The sequence below is a fragment of the Nelumbo lutea genome, chromosome 4 (genome assembly GCF_056320005.1).
Source record: "Nelumbo lutea isolate HS-2025 chromosome 4, American lotus-T2T, whole genome shotgun sequence".
NCBI classification, from domain to species: domain Eukaryota; kingdom Viridiplantae; phylum Streptophyta; class Magnoliopsida; order Proteales; family Nelumbonaceae; genus Nelumbo; species Nelumbo lutea.
Genome location: NC_142687.1, coordinates 35,630,469 through 35,646,853, shown reverse-complemented (window position 1 = coordinate 35,646,853; position 16,385 = coordinate 35,630,469). Strand labels below are relative to the sequence as shown.

General features: G+C 38.2%; 1 protein-coding gene across 3 annotated transcripts in view; it reads right to left on the bottom strand.

The window, feature by feature from the left end:
- Positions 1-16,385, bottom strand: part of LOC148855182 (uncharacterized) — a 47,094-nt gene that overhangs the window by 21,127 nt on the left and 9,582 nt on the right. For all 3 annotated transcript variants that reach the window (XM_088982834.1, XM_088982835.1, XM_088982836.1), the window contains 2 exons: positions 14,567-16,056; positions 14,298-14,346 (listed from right to left, as the gene is read on the bottom strand). In XM_088982834.1, the coding sequence (XP_088838960.1) occupies positions 14,298-14,346; positions 14,567-16,056 (1,539 nt within the window). The remainder of the gene's footprint in view (positions 1-14,297; positions 14,347-14,566; positions 16,057-16,385) is intronic.

Genomic DNA, 16,385 nt, shown 5'->3' with positions numbered 1-16,385 from the left:
AAAATAATAAAATAATAAAATTTGGACTCGCATAACTACTGTGGTCCCCACCTCCTATCTAACAACTAACTTAAAACATCTACTCAGAAAAACATCATAACTAATTAATCTTCAACATAAGGTATAGGAATGAGAAGATGTGGTAAATTATTGAGAAAATATTTAGTGAAGTTGAACAAAATATGATGTGGAGGAAGGATATAGAGAGAAGAGGGGAGGGATTAGTTGGGAGGGGTGAAGAAGAGGAGGGGAATATTTAGAGAGGATAGGGGTGGAGTGATCTAATAGAGAGGACTTGATAGTAGAATTTGTGAGGAAGTTGGGATATGGAATGGAAGACTTGAATGCTTTGAAAGGTGGCCTACAGAAGAAGAAGAAGAAGAAGAAGAAGGAAATTAAAATAAAGAAAAGGAAACTGAGCAAAGTTGAGAGACCGAAAAGAGATGTGGAAAGTGACAAGAAATTTGGGGTAAAGGGAGGTAGAAGGAAAGGGGGGGTAGTGGTTTTTGAAGAAGGGAGTTAAAATAGAAGTGACCATGAAGATAATGAGTTGGAATGTGAGGGGTATAGGAAGTGCGAGGAAAAGAGCAACGATCAAAGAGGTAATAAGGAGGTATGACCCAAGCATTGTACTAATGCAAGAGTCCAAGAGAATGGAGTTTAGCAATAGATGGGCAAGGAGTATTTGTAAAGCCAGGGGGATTAGCTGGGCGGCTGTTCCCTTTTGGAGTGCTTCAGGGGGGATAGTGACAAAGTGGAAGAGGGATGTGGTGGAAAGTTTGGAGGAACTGATTGGAAAATACTCAATCTCAATGAAGTTTAAGCAACAAGAGGATAATTTTGTGCCGGTGCTCGCAAATGTTTATGGACCAAATGATTACAGAGAAAGAAAGGATTTGTGGGCGGAACTAACAGATGTTAGAGGGCTAATGGGATGGACCTTGGTGCATAGGTGGGAACTTCAATGTGATTAGATTCACGAAAGAAACCAACAATGCTAATCAAAGGGTGACAAGTAGTATGAGGAAGTTTAACTAGTTTGTGGATGCCTTTGAACTCAAAGAGTTACCTTTAGCCCATAAGACATTCACTTGGTCAAATCTCTAATCGAGTCTCATATGCTCCGAGTTGGATAGGTTTTTGTTCTCTTTGGATTGGGAAGAACACTGGGGAAATTTAGACCCTAGGGCTCTTCCTAAATTGACTTCTGACCATTGGCCTATAGTTATTTGCAAGGAGAGGAGTGGCGGACTTGCCCCCTTTACGTTTGAAAATATGTGGTTGTTCCACCCTGGGTTCACTAAAAGAGTAAGGGAGTGGTGGAATGAGTGTAACCTAGTAGTGGAATGGGAAGGGATGAGGTTCCATAAGAAGCTACAATTTATGAAAGCAAAGAGCAGGGAGTGGAATCAATTGGAGTTTGGAAGGTTAGAAGAAAGAAAGAGAACATTAATGGACCAAATTGAGAGCCTTGACTTGAAAGAAGAAAGGGGAGATTTTGGAGAGTCAGACAAGGAACAAAGAAGAGGTTTGAGAAGTCAACTTAAGGACTGCCTACATAAGGAGGAAATTAGTTGGAAGCAAAAATCTCGATGTAAATGGTTGCAAGAGGGAAATAGGAATACCAGCTTCTTTCACTCTTTGGCAAATGAGAGGAGAAGGAGAAATTTTATTTCCAAACTAGAAGTGAATGGAGTTGATTTAACACAACAAGATGAGATTGCAGGAGCATTTGTGAGACACTTTATATCCACTCTTCAGAAGACCTGTAAGTAAAGGGGTGTGGTTAGAAGGATTGGACTGGCCAGAAATAGGGTTTGATAACAGGAGAAGGTTGGAAAGAAGGTTGGAGTTGGAAGAGATTAAGGATGTTGTGTTCTCTATGGATAGAACAAAAGCTTTAGGTTCGAATGGCTTCACAATGTCTTTCTACCAAGACTGTTGGGATACGGTGAAAGGTGACATTCTTTTGGTGTTTGATGAATTTCATAGAAGAGGAGTGGTTAACCCAGGTCTAAATTCCACATTTTTAGCTTTGGTCCCAAAAAAGAAAGATGCATTGCATCCAAAGAACTTCAGACTAATCAGTCTGGTAAATAGCTTGTATAAGATCCTTGCAAAGGTATTGCCTCTGAGACTGAAGGAAGTATTGCCAACTATCATTACACCAAATCAATGAGCCTTTGTGAGTGGAAGACAAATTACAAATCAAATTCTAATTGCTAATGAGAGTGTGGAGAATTTCAAGAAGGATAGGAAGAAGGGAGTGGTATGTAAGTTGGATTTGGAAAAGGCTTATGACTTGGTGGACTGGGATTTTTTGAGGAAAGTTATGACCGAATTTGGATTTGGAACTAGATGGTGCAAAAGGATTATGGGGTGTGTTCGGAATTGTCATTATTCTATACTAGTGAACGGGAGAGTGGTTGACTTCTTTCCAACCATTAAGGGTGTAAGACAAGGAGACCCCCTATCTCCCTTCTTGTTCACATTGATTGTTGATGTTTTAGGGAGACTAACTCATAGAGAAAATTCTAGGGGTCTTATTAGAGGTTGGAGAGTTGGAAGGGAGGAAACCCCCCTCACCCATCTACAGTTTGCAAATGATACGATTTTGTTCTGTGAAGGGGGAAATATAGGGTATATAAGGAACATGAAATTGGTGATACAACTCTTTGAACGAATGTCAAACTTGAAGGTGAATTTTGAGAAAAGTTGTGTAGTGGGTGTGAATTTGGAAGATGGAGAGATCATGGAGAATGTAGAAGTGCTAGGATGTGAAGCCTCAGAGTTGCCTATGAATTATCAGGGGTTGCCATTGGGTGACAATCCAAAGAGAGAGAGTTTCTGGAATCCAATGGTGGAAAGATTTGAAAAGAGACTTGCCTCTTGGAAAAGGAATTACCTTTCTCTGGGAGGGAGGATGACACTGATTAAGGCTACACTTGCAAATTTACCTATTTATTTCCTTTCAGTGTTCAAAATCCTAGTAAAGATTTCTAACATATTGGAAAAGATGACGAGATACTTCCTTTGGGAGCCAGGAGAAGAGAAGAGGGACCATAGAGTAAGATGGGAAGTGGTGACTAGGAATAAAGACAGTAGTGGTTTGGGACTCGGGAACATTAGAAAAAAGAATTTGGCCCTTCTAGGGAAATGGTTGTGGAGATTCCCACTAGAGGAAGAGAAATTATGGGTCAAGATAGTGGCAAGCATACATGGGCTGGAGCTGAATGGATGGGATGCGGGAATCCAAGATAGGACCACAAGTGCTTCGCCTTGGAAAGCCATTCATGAGTTGTTACGAAATTTTCCCTCTTATCAGGTATGATTTGAATTCAAGTAATTCCATAAAATTTTGGGAACACACTTGGGTGGGGGATGCCCCCCTAAAGGACCAGTTTCCTTCTTTGTATGCCCTATCTGACTTTAAAAATGAGCCAATTTCCTCTTTCATCACCCCTTCCTCCTCCATCTTTGGGTTTGGGTGGAATTTGAGCTTGAGAAGGGCTGTGAGAGACTCAAACCTTGACAGTATTTCGAATCTCCTCCAGCTTCTTGACAATATTTTCTTAGACCCTACCAAGGTGGACTCTAGAATCTAGACCCCCACCCCCACTGGTTCTTTCTCCTGTGCCTCCTTCTTCAAAGATTTAAACCAGTCCACCAGTCCTGTAGCCCTCCATTTTCCTGTTAATGAGGTTTGGTGCAGACCAATTCCTCCTAGGGTTGATAGTTTATGCTGGGAAGCCTTTCTGGAAAGATTCAATACTAGTGATCTGCTCCAAAAGAAAATACCCAATACTTGTTTGTCCCTTCACTGGTGTGTTCTTTGTAAAGCTAATGGGGAGACTACTTTTCACCTATTGGTGTCTTGCCAATTGGCAAAGTCTATTTGGGAATGGGCTTTCTCCCTCTTTGGGTGTAGTTGGAACCCTCCATCAAATTTGCAAAATATGTTTTCCCCTTCTTTTTTCAGGTGGCGTATGAAAAGGGGAAGGACTATGTGGAGAGGACTAAGGGTTGCGGTATGTTGGTCCTTATGAGAAGAAAGAAACTCCAAGATATTCTCTGAAATAGAGAGAGGTGCTGAAGAACTGAGGGCTCTGATCCTTATAGGAGTCGTATAGTGGATGAAAACCCTAGAGCTATTCACAGATTATACAATGGATGACATGTTAAGGAAATGGGGTAAGATTGCTAACTGGTTCCAGACCAAAACAGTGATGAGTGTGTCTTGGACCCCCCCCTCCCCCACCTGCAAGTTACATATAACTAAACTTTGATGGGAGTTGCAGAGGGAATCCTAGACAATCAGGGATTGGGGGTGTTTTTAAAGATGAGAATGAGGTTGTTTTAGCCATGTTTTCAAGCCCAATTGGAGTGGGTGGCTCTCTCGCCGAGATCCATGCAGTTAGAGAAGGAATGCAAAATGCTAGGGAGATGAATATCAACAAACTCATAATTGAGGAGGATTCGGAGGTGGTGGTAGGATGGCTGAATAAAGACAATAGTGGTTTATGACATTATAGTAATGTGAGGAGGAAATTTAGATGGCTGGTTCGAGGAATGGAAGTTGAAATCATTTGGGTAAAAAGATCAGCTAATTCTTTTGCGTATAGTTGTAATTTTATTCTTTTTTTTCCTTCTCTTTCTCTTTTTCCTTTCTTGGGGTTCAAACTGTATTTGGAAGATAAGAAAGTTTGTCTTCCTCTTTGTAATTTTTACTGAGATTACGTAATGAATTGTGCTATTGATAAAAGAAAAAGGTTATGTTGCAATTTTAGTCCGTGGGATCATCCCTGACAGTTGTGAAACCAAAATTTGGGGGTGAGAAGGAAATGAACATAAAGGAGGAGGATAAAAATGACCTAGTTTGTGACCATTGTAAATAGTTGAAGCACACCAAGGACAATTGTTGGAAGTTATATCCACATTTAATGCCAGCAGAGTCAAAAATAAAATGGGGAATGCCAATGTGGCTATTACTACTGATGGTACATCATCTTCCAGCACAAGAGCCACATCCCTAGACACTTTTAGCTGCTGTCCGAGCTGCTCTGACTCAGTTAGAAAGTGAAGTTGGTACTTCAGCTCCCTCATCTCAGCCACTAATTACATGTACTACTCCTTCGGCATTTGCTCATTCGGGTACACGGGCATCAACAAATCATGTTTTAGACCCAAGTAATAATGGACCTTATTTGTCATGGATTCAGGTGCAATTCAGGTGCATCTAACCACATGACATGCTTATCTTCTCTGTTTACTACTTATTGCTTATCCTCTGGCAGATATGAAGTATCCATTGTTGATGAATCTCTTGTTCCCATCTCTGGGAAGGGAAATATTAGATTATTGGATGCCATCTCCTTGTCCTTAGTTTTGCATGCTCCTAAACTTAGTACTAACATGTTGTCAGTTAGTAGCATCACTAAAAATCAATTACTTTTTCCTTGACCAATGTGTTTTTCAGGATCTGGAGACAATGAAGGTGATTGGGATTGGTCGTGAGACGAATGGAATCTACCTGATTGGAGGGTGTCTACATGAGGAAGATAAAAAAGTTGGAAGGTATTCTGTTTCTCAGTCTATGAGTCAGATTATGCTTTGGCACAATCGATTGGGTCATTTGTCTTTTAAGTTTTTAAGGAGTTTATTTCCCAGTTTGTTTGAGTCAGTCCAAATGTCTAGTTTAAAATGTGAAAGTTGTGAACTTGCAAAGCTTTGTAGAACAACCTATTCTTTGAGCAATAAAAGTACTATTCCTTTTGAAATTGTGCATACTGGTGTTTGGAGACTATATCATGTCATTGCTATGGGGGGATACCAATACTTTCTATTGTTTGTTGATGACTATTCTCATTTTTCGTGGGTTTATCTTATGCACTCTTGAGATGAAATCCCTACTCTGACTCGGAACTTTTATCAAATGGTCATAATCCAGTTTGGAGTCAAAATCAAAGTTTTCAGATCAGATAATGCCAAAGAGTATTTTGCAAAACCCTTGACCTCATATTTCCTTGACCATGGGATCATTCATCAAAGCACTTGTCCCCGTACACCTCAGCAAAATAGAGTTGCTGAGAGGAAGAATATGCATATACTGAAGGTAGCTAGAAGCATTACGCTAAACTCCAATGTTCATATACATTTCTAAAGGGATGCTATCCATATAGTTGTGTACCTCATCAATAGGGTTGCTTCTCGGGTCCTAGACATGAAAATTCCATTCAGCATCTTATACCTCGATAAGGATTTGTTCACTATTCCCCTTAAAACCTTTGGATGTACTTGTTTTGTTCAGATTCTTGGACCTCATCGTTCTAAGTTTGACCCTAAAGCTTCCAAATGCATATTTCTTGGGTATGCACAAAATCAAAAGGGATATTGCTACCACGAACCTATTTCTAGGAAACAGTTTGTTTCTATGGATGTGACATTTTTTGAGGATGTTCCCTACTATCATAGAGTTTCTTCTCAAAGGGAGAGTAGTGAGATGGGTTAATCCACATCAAAAATTCCTTTACATGTCCCAATCACTGAAGGGGAGTATAATGAGGAGGGTTGTCATAAGTGTAGGGACTTGAGGGTGTTTCATAGGCAGTGGAGACAAGTTGATTTCGGTCCTCAGCAATCCAGGCCAACTCCATTTTCCTCTGTGGCTCCAAATCCAGGAACTACAACTCCCTCACATCCTACTACAGATGAGATACCTCCCATCATTGAGCCTAATGAGATGCCTCCCATTACTGAGCCTTCACCTCCTTTGGATGATCTTGATCTTCCAATTGCCATCCGCAAAGGGAAACACTGTTGTAGTTCATCTACAACACATTGTATTTTTAAGTATCTGACTTATGACCATTTGTCTCCATCCTATAAGTCTTTTTTGGCATCTATCTCTGCTATTCCCATTCCTAGGATAGTGCAAGAAGCCTTGTCAATACTAGAGTGGAAGGATGCCATGAAGGTAGAAATGGATGCTCTTCTCAAAAACAACACATGGTAATTGGTTGATCATCCAAAAGGGAAGAAACCGGTTGGGTGTAGATGGGTGTTTACAGTAAAACAAAATGTTGATGGTTTTGTTGAGAGGTATAAGGCCACTTTAGTTGTAAAGGGGTTTACATAGGCTTATGGCATAGACTACTTGGAGACTTTTGCACCGGTAGCCAAGATGACCACTATCAAAGTGTTATTGTCCATTGCAGCAAATTTCTCATGGCCATTGTTCCAAATGGATGTTAAAAATGCATTCCTCAATGGTGATCTATCTGCAAGAGAAGGTATACATGGAGTTACCTCCCGGATTTGACAGTATAAAAGCAGGGAAGGTCTGCTAGTTGAATAAAGCCTTATATGGACTGAAACAATCACCAAGAGCATGGTTTGATAGATTTAGACTACCTCTTGGAATTTTTGGCTATGCCCAAGCCCAATCAGATCACACCCTTTTCATTAAGAAAATAGACTCCTCCTTGACTCTACTGGCTATTTATGTGGATGATATTGTGGTGGCAGGGAGCGAAACCCATGAGATTGACTCTCTTAAACAACTATTTCACAAAGAATTTGAAATTAAAGAATTGGGAGAACTACGTTATTTCTTGGGTATTGAAGTAGCCCGATCCAAACATGGCATTTTTGTCTCCCAAAGGAAGTATGTTCTTGATCTTCTAAATGAAACTAGAAAGCTAAGTGTTAAACCAGCTGACACACCCATTGAACAAAATCACAAGATTGGAACTGGAGGTGAAGAGCCCCTTGAAGACAAGGCTATGTTTCAAAGGTTTGTTCGGAATCTGCTTTATCTGTGCCTCACCCGACCAGACATTTCTTATGCAGTCAGTGTAGTTAGCCAGTATATGCATTCTACCAAAACCACTCATCTTCTTGCAGTTGAGGAGATCCTTGCTTACCTGAAGAGATGTCCAACCAAAGGCATACTCTTCAAAAATAATAGTCACATGAAGATAGAAGTCTACACAGATGTTGGTTGAGCGAGGTGTGTTGATGACATGAGATCTACTTCTGGGTATTGTGCCTTTATAAGAGGCAACCTTGTCTCTTGGAGGAGTAAGAAACAAAATGTTGTAGCACATTCCAGTGCTGAAGTAGAATACAGATCTATGGCACATGGTGTGACTAAAGTATTATGGTTGAGGTCCTTGTTTGAGGAATTGGGAATTGCTTATGAGAAACCTCTGATGCTATATTGTGATAATCAGGCTGCTATTAACATTGCCCACAATCCAGTATAGCATGATAGAACTAAACATATTGAGGTGGATCAACACTTTATCAGAGAGAGAGTTGCTTCTCAAGAAGTGTGTCTTCCATATATTGCCTCTGATATGTAACTTGCTGATCTCTTCACCAGGACAGTTACAAAGGCCAAGTTGGAAACAGATTTACACAAGTTGGGAATGATAAATATCTATTCCCAGCTTGAGGGAGAGTGTAGAAATGTAGAGTAATAACTAATGCTATTATATTGTTGTTATTTTATTTATTGCGGTCCCCACTACTACTGTTAGTTAGTTCACTTTATATTTGTTGTTAGGCTGTTGTTAGCAATGTTAGTTTATTAGTTATTTTCTTATGTAAGCAATAGGGGCATTAATGTAATTGCCATCTTATTTTTTGATGTTATTATAAATAGATGAGTGGAGTGGCAGTTAAAGCCTATCACTCTTTTCTCTCATCTTCTTTCTTCTTCTTCAATATTTTTTTTCTTTTAAATTGCATCAAGAATTGGATTGATTATAGTCCAAATTTGCCTACTCTTTTCCCTTTGATCTCTCTCTCTCTCTCATAGGGGTGGCAACAAGCCGAGCTTTTCGCAAGCTGCTCGAGCTCGGCTCAATTTCAACCGAGCTCGAACTTGAGCCCAATTCATTAATTCTTAATTTTTTAAATATCAAATAAAAATATTATTTTTATAAAATATTTTTCTCAAAATCGAGCTCGAGCCGAGCCGAACTCGAGCTTATGAATTTTTTACTCGAGTCGAGCTCGAACCGAGCTCAAGCTCAAGCCTTGTAGAACAGTCTCGAGCCAAGCTCGAGCTGAGTACTATTCGATTCGGCTCGACTCGAATCTACCCCTACTCTCTCTCTCTCTCTCTCTCTCCCCTTCCTCTTTTATTCTTTGTTTTTCTTTGTTGAATTCTCATCTAGAGTAGGATTGATCACAGTCTCTACTAGACAAGTGTCGATAATCTCCAGGCTACTTAGGAAAACACAAAATGTGTCATGCAAATTTTCTAGGAAGGGAAAAGTAGCAAATCCTTTCAAAAAGAGCTTTCATACTATAACGTATAACCCTTCTTAGAGAACAACATGAAACCGGCACCTAAGCATTTTTGAAGCCAGATAATCGTGTGTTTTTGTTTCTAGAACAGATTTTCCATTTCAGGAATACTTCTTTAGGACTTGATGGCTCATATCTGAATTTTCTTACCAGACTCACAAAAAAACCTCCATACAAAATCTGTTACAACACTGATTTTTTGATAAGTAAACAGAACAATTTTATTGAGAATATCATAAACCACAAACATTACAAGAGGCCCAAGGAGAGGTGTAAGGTGGAGCCTCTCACAGAGAAAAAATTCAAATTGAAAATGAGCTGAGAACAATTGATCCCTGATAACCCTTTGTTTAGCTAAAGTATTGGTTGTTCCATTAGTGGATCTTCTTTCCCATTGAATTCTTAAAGTCATATTGCTAGTAATCCATTTAAACCCCTTTATTTTATTCCTATAAGCCCATATTACTGCATCCAGGTCCTTTCACCATCCTATCACCAACTTAGAATCTGCTACAACACTGATTTTCCATAGAAAACCTCCTCCCTTTTAGTTCCAGTTTCCTTAAATGATGGATATATTCCTCTATCTCCCATTCCAACAAAGACCACCTGAAAGTTGGGCACCAAAATAGTTACCAACCCCTTATTTGAAAACATTTTTAACAGTTATATTCTTAACCTTTGGCTGGCAATATTTTAGGGCACACCTCACTAACTTTTTTATAGGTATAGGCATACAGACCTGACTATACTTTCCACACCACACCATTCATCCTCTCAAAAGTCGAAACCTCACCCTACTCCCCTATTCCACCTTAAATTTTGTCAAAGCTACAAACTCCTGATGAAACTTCACAATGCCCTTCCAGACACTTACCGACCCCATAGGTTGCTAAAACTCCCATTCAAATTGAGCCAGCCTATATAGACCTCCTCCTCCATAATGCTTCTTTTTCTATCCTAAACCTCTTTAACCATTTTCTCAAAAGTGGTTATGGAAGTTTAATAATAATCAGCTAACAGCTTAGTTGATTAGCTTGCAAAACAAGGTGTAAACAGAAATTGGATGTTTTTCTGTTAATTCCCCAAAGGAGGAACTTATAAAAGGAAAATAGAAATGGCAGATAGCCAATGTGTTTAATAGTCAATTTCACCTTTTGCAAGGCTCATTTTAGCATCCGAGATGGAGGAAGCACTGCTCAAGCATTAGTGAAAGCCAAAAAATAAAAGAAAGAGTCCAACTTGTTGAAGTTACCTGAACAGTCTCCAATGGTCTTCTTTTTCTAGTTTTTTTTTTTTTGATAGTTAATTGGTGTAACAAAGAATTCATCAAAATTAGGAAAGGATTCTGGGGGGAATAAAGAAAGAGCACTTGGTAAAATAGAAAATCATGTTCAAGAACAGTAAGGATGGAGGATTAGAAATTGTGGGTCATGATAGGAATAATTCTGTATATAGGAGAATGAGAATGGAGAATCCACGAGAGGCATATAAAAAAAGGCCATTACCCAATGTAGGCCCTAGCTATCTAGGGTCTCGGGATGGGTACGCTGGGCATGGTAATCCTTTACTTCTTTTCAAACAAAGTGGCTGCCCAAAGATTCAAACTTGCGTTCTCACGCTTGCCAGCCCAAGGTTTTACCATTACAGAAAGTAATGGCCCCTACAAGGAAGGGAATATATGGGCCAAAAAAATAACTAGGATGCCGGACCTGAAAGAGAGGCAATTTTCATATCCTAGAAAAGCAACTTAAGTAATCCATTCTCAACTCATCAGGAGAAACGCCATGAAGTAGGGTAAGGTTTCTTAGAGGACATGTGGTGGAAGTGCCCCACCCACAAATTTTTAACAACATACTCTATTTCCTCGTATAGATTTCTTCCCATATCTTATAATGGATCACTCTCCACCACTGGGTTGTCTTCAGACTTGGGCATTAGGAAAGGCCCTATAAAAACCCATAAGAATGAGGAAGTGGCTTCTTTGCTTCATTACCTTAGAGAGTGCCTTCTTACAACCTCTATGTCATAGAGTGTCTTCTGTTTTATTAGAAAAAGGTAACTTTCATTGCAAAAGGAAAGGAGAAGGATGCGCATGCAGAGATGTACAAGCAATACATAAAGAAAACAAATCAGACCAGGAATACCCATAGGCAGAGTATTTCCACACACACACATGCACCAAAAAAAAATACACCAGCTTTGGCTAAGTCATCTACCAAAAATTTTCATTTCCCTAGGAATCCATCTGAAGCAACAGTTCAAAGAAGCTGAGATCTCCCTGATTTCTCCAAGGAAATAAGCAAGCCTCCATGGACCTTTCTAAACATTGTTTGCCCAGTCAATTGCATTTCTAGAGATACCTACAAACATAAGCCCAGTCAAAGAGTGTCTCCTTTAAGTGTATGGTTGGGGAGGCATCTCTTCAAATAATCAACATGAATGATATTTCAGCAATAAAGACAAAAGTTTCTAGATGTTTATCCTTATATATATATATATATATACAGTAAGAATGTCAATCACATTCATTTCTTGTTACTTATCCTAGGGCTGACAATGGACTCCAAAAGTCCAATACCCAATTCGACTTTAAATCCAATTATCACAGATTTGAATGTTAGAACTTGCATCTGATTAAAAATCAGATCAGATGTGGATTTAACCTCATCCAATCCAATTAGAATCTGAGTCCAATAAAAAAACTCTTATATATGCCTGTGTAGTATTGGGTGTATATATGCATAATTATGTCAAGTTTATAACTGATAAATTTAATTTTTTATATTTATATACATTATTATATATGTATTAAGTTAAAAATAATTAGTTTTTTTTTTAATTTTTGTCATTTTAAACACAATAAGATGGATGTGGATGAAATCCACTATTTTGGGGTAAGATGACCCAAGGTTTGATAATCGGATGCAGATGCTGACGTAGCTAGATCTGATCCGGTTGCAACCCTAACTTATCCCCATGGAGCTCAAACTGGATCCTAAAGTAGCTTTCAAGTCCTGTATTGTTAATATCTCTCAACCCTTTCAATCTGTTGTATGCAATTGGAAACCAACAAAATTTTCCCTCACAAAAAGCTCCTACAGAGATTAGAGGAGCAAGCCAATGACTGAACCACAATCGAAAGTCTAGACAAAGGAAACTATCACCCATGCACTTAAAGAAGCATTTCTTAAGAGATAACAAGCTCATAACAATCACCACCTGAGGGACATTTTTGCCATGTTCCGATAAGGGTGACAGTTTCTGACACCCACCCCCTTATAACCCATCCAAACCCACCTATCTACTTGGTTGTATGAGTTAACAAACAACAACCCATTTGGTTTGATTTTAGGTAGGTGGACTGGGTTGGGTGATGGATAGACAATTTGATGTCAGGTGCCCTCCCAAATCCTGATTCTCTGCAGGTATGGATGGTTCATGGGTCAGTTGGTCGGTCTTCAAAGTTCAAACTGCCCCCAATTCAACAAATTGCCAACCCTATGTTCTGGAATAAGAACAAGGTCTAAAAAAAGACATATAATAACTAGCAATAACAAGGAAGAGATATTTCAACACCAAATTCTGAAAACAGCATGAAACACAACGTGAGACAATTTACTAGATCCTCAAACTTCACATGAACTGAACCGATCAACCATAACTGCAAAAGCTTCTCCAAATCAATTGCGTGATCAGAGAACTATAGAGCTGAATTTACTTTATTTTCCAGAAAAATACATGAAAACTGCATATCAGACCCAATCTGATTACTAGCACCATGAAAATAACCCTATATTCAAGTTTTATCAGAATCTAGGGTTAACTCTTCAAGGAGTAGCCATTTATACAACTGCTGACATCATTTATGCATCTTGATGACATCAGCAAGTATCATATGTGCAGCAGTCAGCAGAAATCAGTCAAACAGCTCCACTAACAACTTGTCATATCAGATTAAGTAAAAGAACAGTAGAACAGAAACAAGTGAAAAAGAAATACTGAGAGACAAAATGTGATTGGCCTATGAGACCTTTCTAATGACAAATGCATAAGATGAAACAGCAAAAATTACCACTATGGACAAAACAAAACAGTGCCACAATATTCTACAAAATTGATGACAGTATGCCTTGTTCTCAGAAAAAAAGAAACAACTAATTGTTGAATATAAATAAGTTTCCATTTTCTTTTACACCAAAAAAACTAAAAAAAAAAATCTTGATAAGTCAATGAGCTAAAAGCTGAAAACTTTGAATAAAACAGTCATAGCATAAAATTTTTCTTCCATTACCTTAACTCTAATCCATAACAAGAAGAGAGATTTAGGATGGTGAAGACCAATGAATTAGAGCAGGATGGACAAAATGGAGAGGTTTTGCATCTGGAGTTTTATTTGATAGAACCACTTGAGCTAAATTGAAAATTGTATAAGACAGTTATAAGGCCAGCAATATTGTATGGAACTAAGTGTTGGGTAGTCAAGAAATAGCATCCAAAACGAGTCTGGTAAAAATTCAAATTTTGACAGATGATTGGGAAGACTAGAAAGATAGGATTGGAAATGAACTTATTTGAACAAACCTAGGAATAGCATAGGAAATAGAATGAGGGAAAGTAGACTATGATGGTCTTGCAGGGAGGACCACATACAGCACCACTAAGAACTAAGAAGTGATCTGTTACAAGTTAAAGGGGCTAGAACAGCCAAGGAAAAACAAAACAAAAAAAAAAAAAAAAAACACGTTGAAATAGTTAGATATGATTTAAGGCCTGGTATTTAATAATGGATATAGCACTGAATAGAACCAAATGGCAGAACAGGATTCATGTAGATGACCCCATGTAGTTGGGAGAAGACTTAGGTAATGATGAAAAGTTACAACTTATATGTACTTCCCATAATTTTTTTTATCAATAAACTTCCCATAATATTTAACCAAACATAACATCAGTCAAACAAAAGTAACAAGCCTATATACCTCTGAAAGGTTTAAAGCATCCATTTCTGCAGCCATTCCAACAGGGTTCCTAAAATAGTAAAAACAATTATCTCAATCCTTTGTTAAATTTAAAAGAATAGAGGACAAATGAAACTCAAATATTTACAGCATAATATCAATATTATCTCTTTTAGTACCCAATATTTATGCCACTTGGCTTAAGACCGTAATGAGTTATGCATAAACATTTATTAGCACAAGAACTGCTAATTTTTGGGTATTCCAAATCATTAAGAAGAGAATGATACCTTGATAGGAGCATCCTTTGCTTCTCTTTCAACCCAATGTGATCATAATCATCAGTTCCAAATTCCCCATGAATTTCACTATTGACCTTAGCTAATTGCTTATCTTCATCAGCAGAACCATGTATACAATTGCTTTGTGAACTTACTAGGTTGTTATCCAAATGTTCAATCTTTACTTTGACAGGAAAAGTTGACAGTTGAGGGTGCTGAGGTAGATTGTGGGCATGAACAGTCACTGAATTTGGACCAACAACCTTGCCTTCAAGTGTCATCTGTTCTGAGCAGATAAGCTTGTTTGTTCGAGTTTCTTGCCTATTGCAACCTCCAGGCAAGTCTATTGTATCTTTATTTATTGGAACTTCAGCAGTGTTAACTTCAGGAATACTACCAGCATAGAAATTTATGTCATCCCCAAAGGGATATTCTCCAAAGTTATCAGGATATTCAACTTTTACTTTGACAGGAAAGGTTGATAAAGGGAGATTCTGGGACAGATTATGAGCATGGAAGTTCATTTTTTCAGGCTCAAAAGTACTGCCTCTAACTACAGGTGCAGTCACCCTACGTGAGCAAAAATAATCATTTGCCCATGTTCCTTGGATATTGCAATTCCCAGGCAGATCTTCATATTGGTAACAATTTGCGTTTTGGGAATATTTAGCAACTATTCCAGAATCCACCACAGTTCCACTTTTTGGAACTTCAGCATCATCTTTTCCAGGAAGCCCTCCAGCATAGCCATTTATATAATCTCTGTGTTGAGTCTGTTGACTTGTTAGGGGCTCATCAGAACATTCAACCTTAACTTTGACAGAAGAATTTAATAAAGTTGGATGTGGAAGCAGATTACGAACATGGAAATCTACATTTTTCTGAACAACAAGAGCATTGGCTTCAGAGATCATCTTATTTGAGCATTTAAGGGAATTATCTTGATCTCCTTGACTATTACAGTCACTAGGCAAATTTTCATTCTTGCAGCCACCAGCATTTTGTACTTTACCAGAACCTACTGTAGTAAAAACATCAATAGCATTTGGTTTAGGAACATGATCATGGCAATTTATATCATCTTTGTATGGACTTAGCAAGTCACCATCGGAGCATTCAGTTTTTACATTGATAGGTTTAGTTGACAAAGTTGGACATTTGACCAGATTATTAGCATGGGCATCCAATTCTTTTATCCCAACAACATCATTTTTAACTTCAGAAACCATCTTATTTGAGCAAATACAATCATTTTGTTGAGTTCCTTGCCCACTGTATTCTCTAAGAAAATACTCATATTGGAATCTAGTGGCATCCCCTGAACAGAATGAAACTGCACCAGTACCTGGTGTAATTCCATCATTTGAAACTTCATCAGTACTTTGTTTAGGAACTCTATCAGCGTCTCTTTGTTCTTGCAAAGATAATGCACAGTTGATGTGACAGTCATCCCTCCCTTTTCTGGGAGAGCACAAAGCAAAATGATCCATGAAACTATCCTGCAAGACAGCCCATTTTCATTATTTAACTATAATTAGAGAATGAATGATGGCCATAAGCATTTATAACATTTAAGAGTAGAAAATAATAGAAAGAAACAGCATACCTTTTTTTTTTTTGATAAATAAAGAAACAGCATACCTTGTTAACCCCAAGTATGAAGGTTGCACATGAAAAATGAAAACAAAAAAGATTTTTTCTTTTGGCCCCAGACTGAAACAATATTTTTGGGGTCGAAAGTAAAGGGATAAATAAAATATGACAAAATTATTTTGAAAAAAGAAAAATTATGAATAACAAATACCAAAAAAAAAAAAAACACCTAATG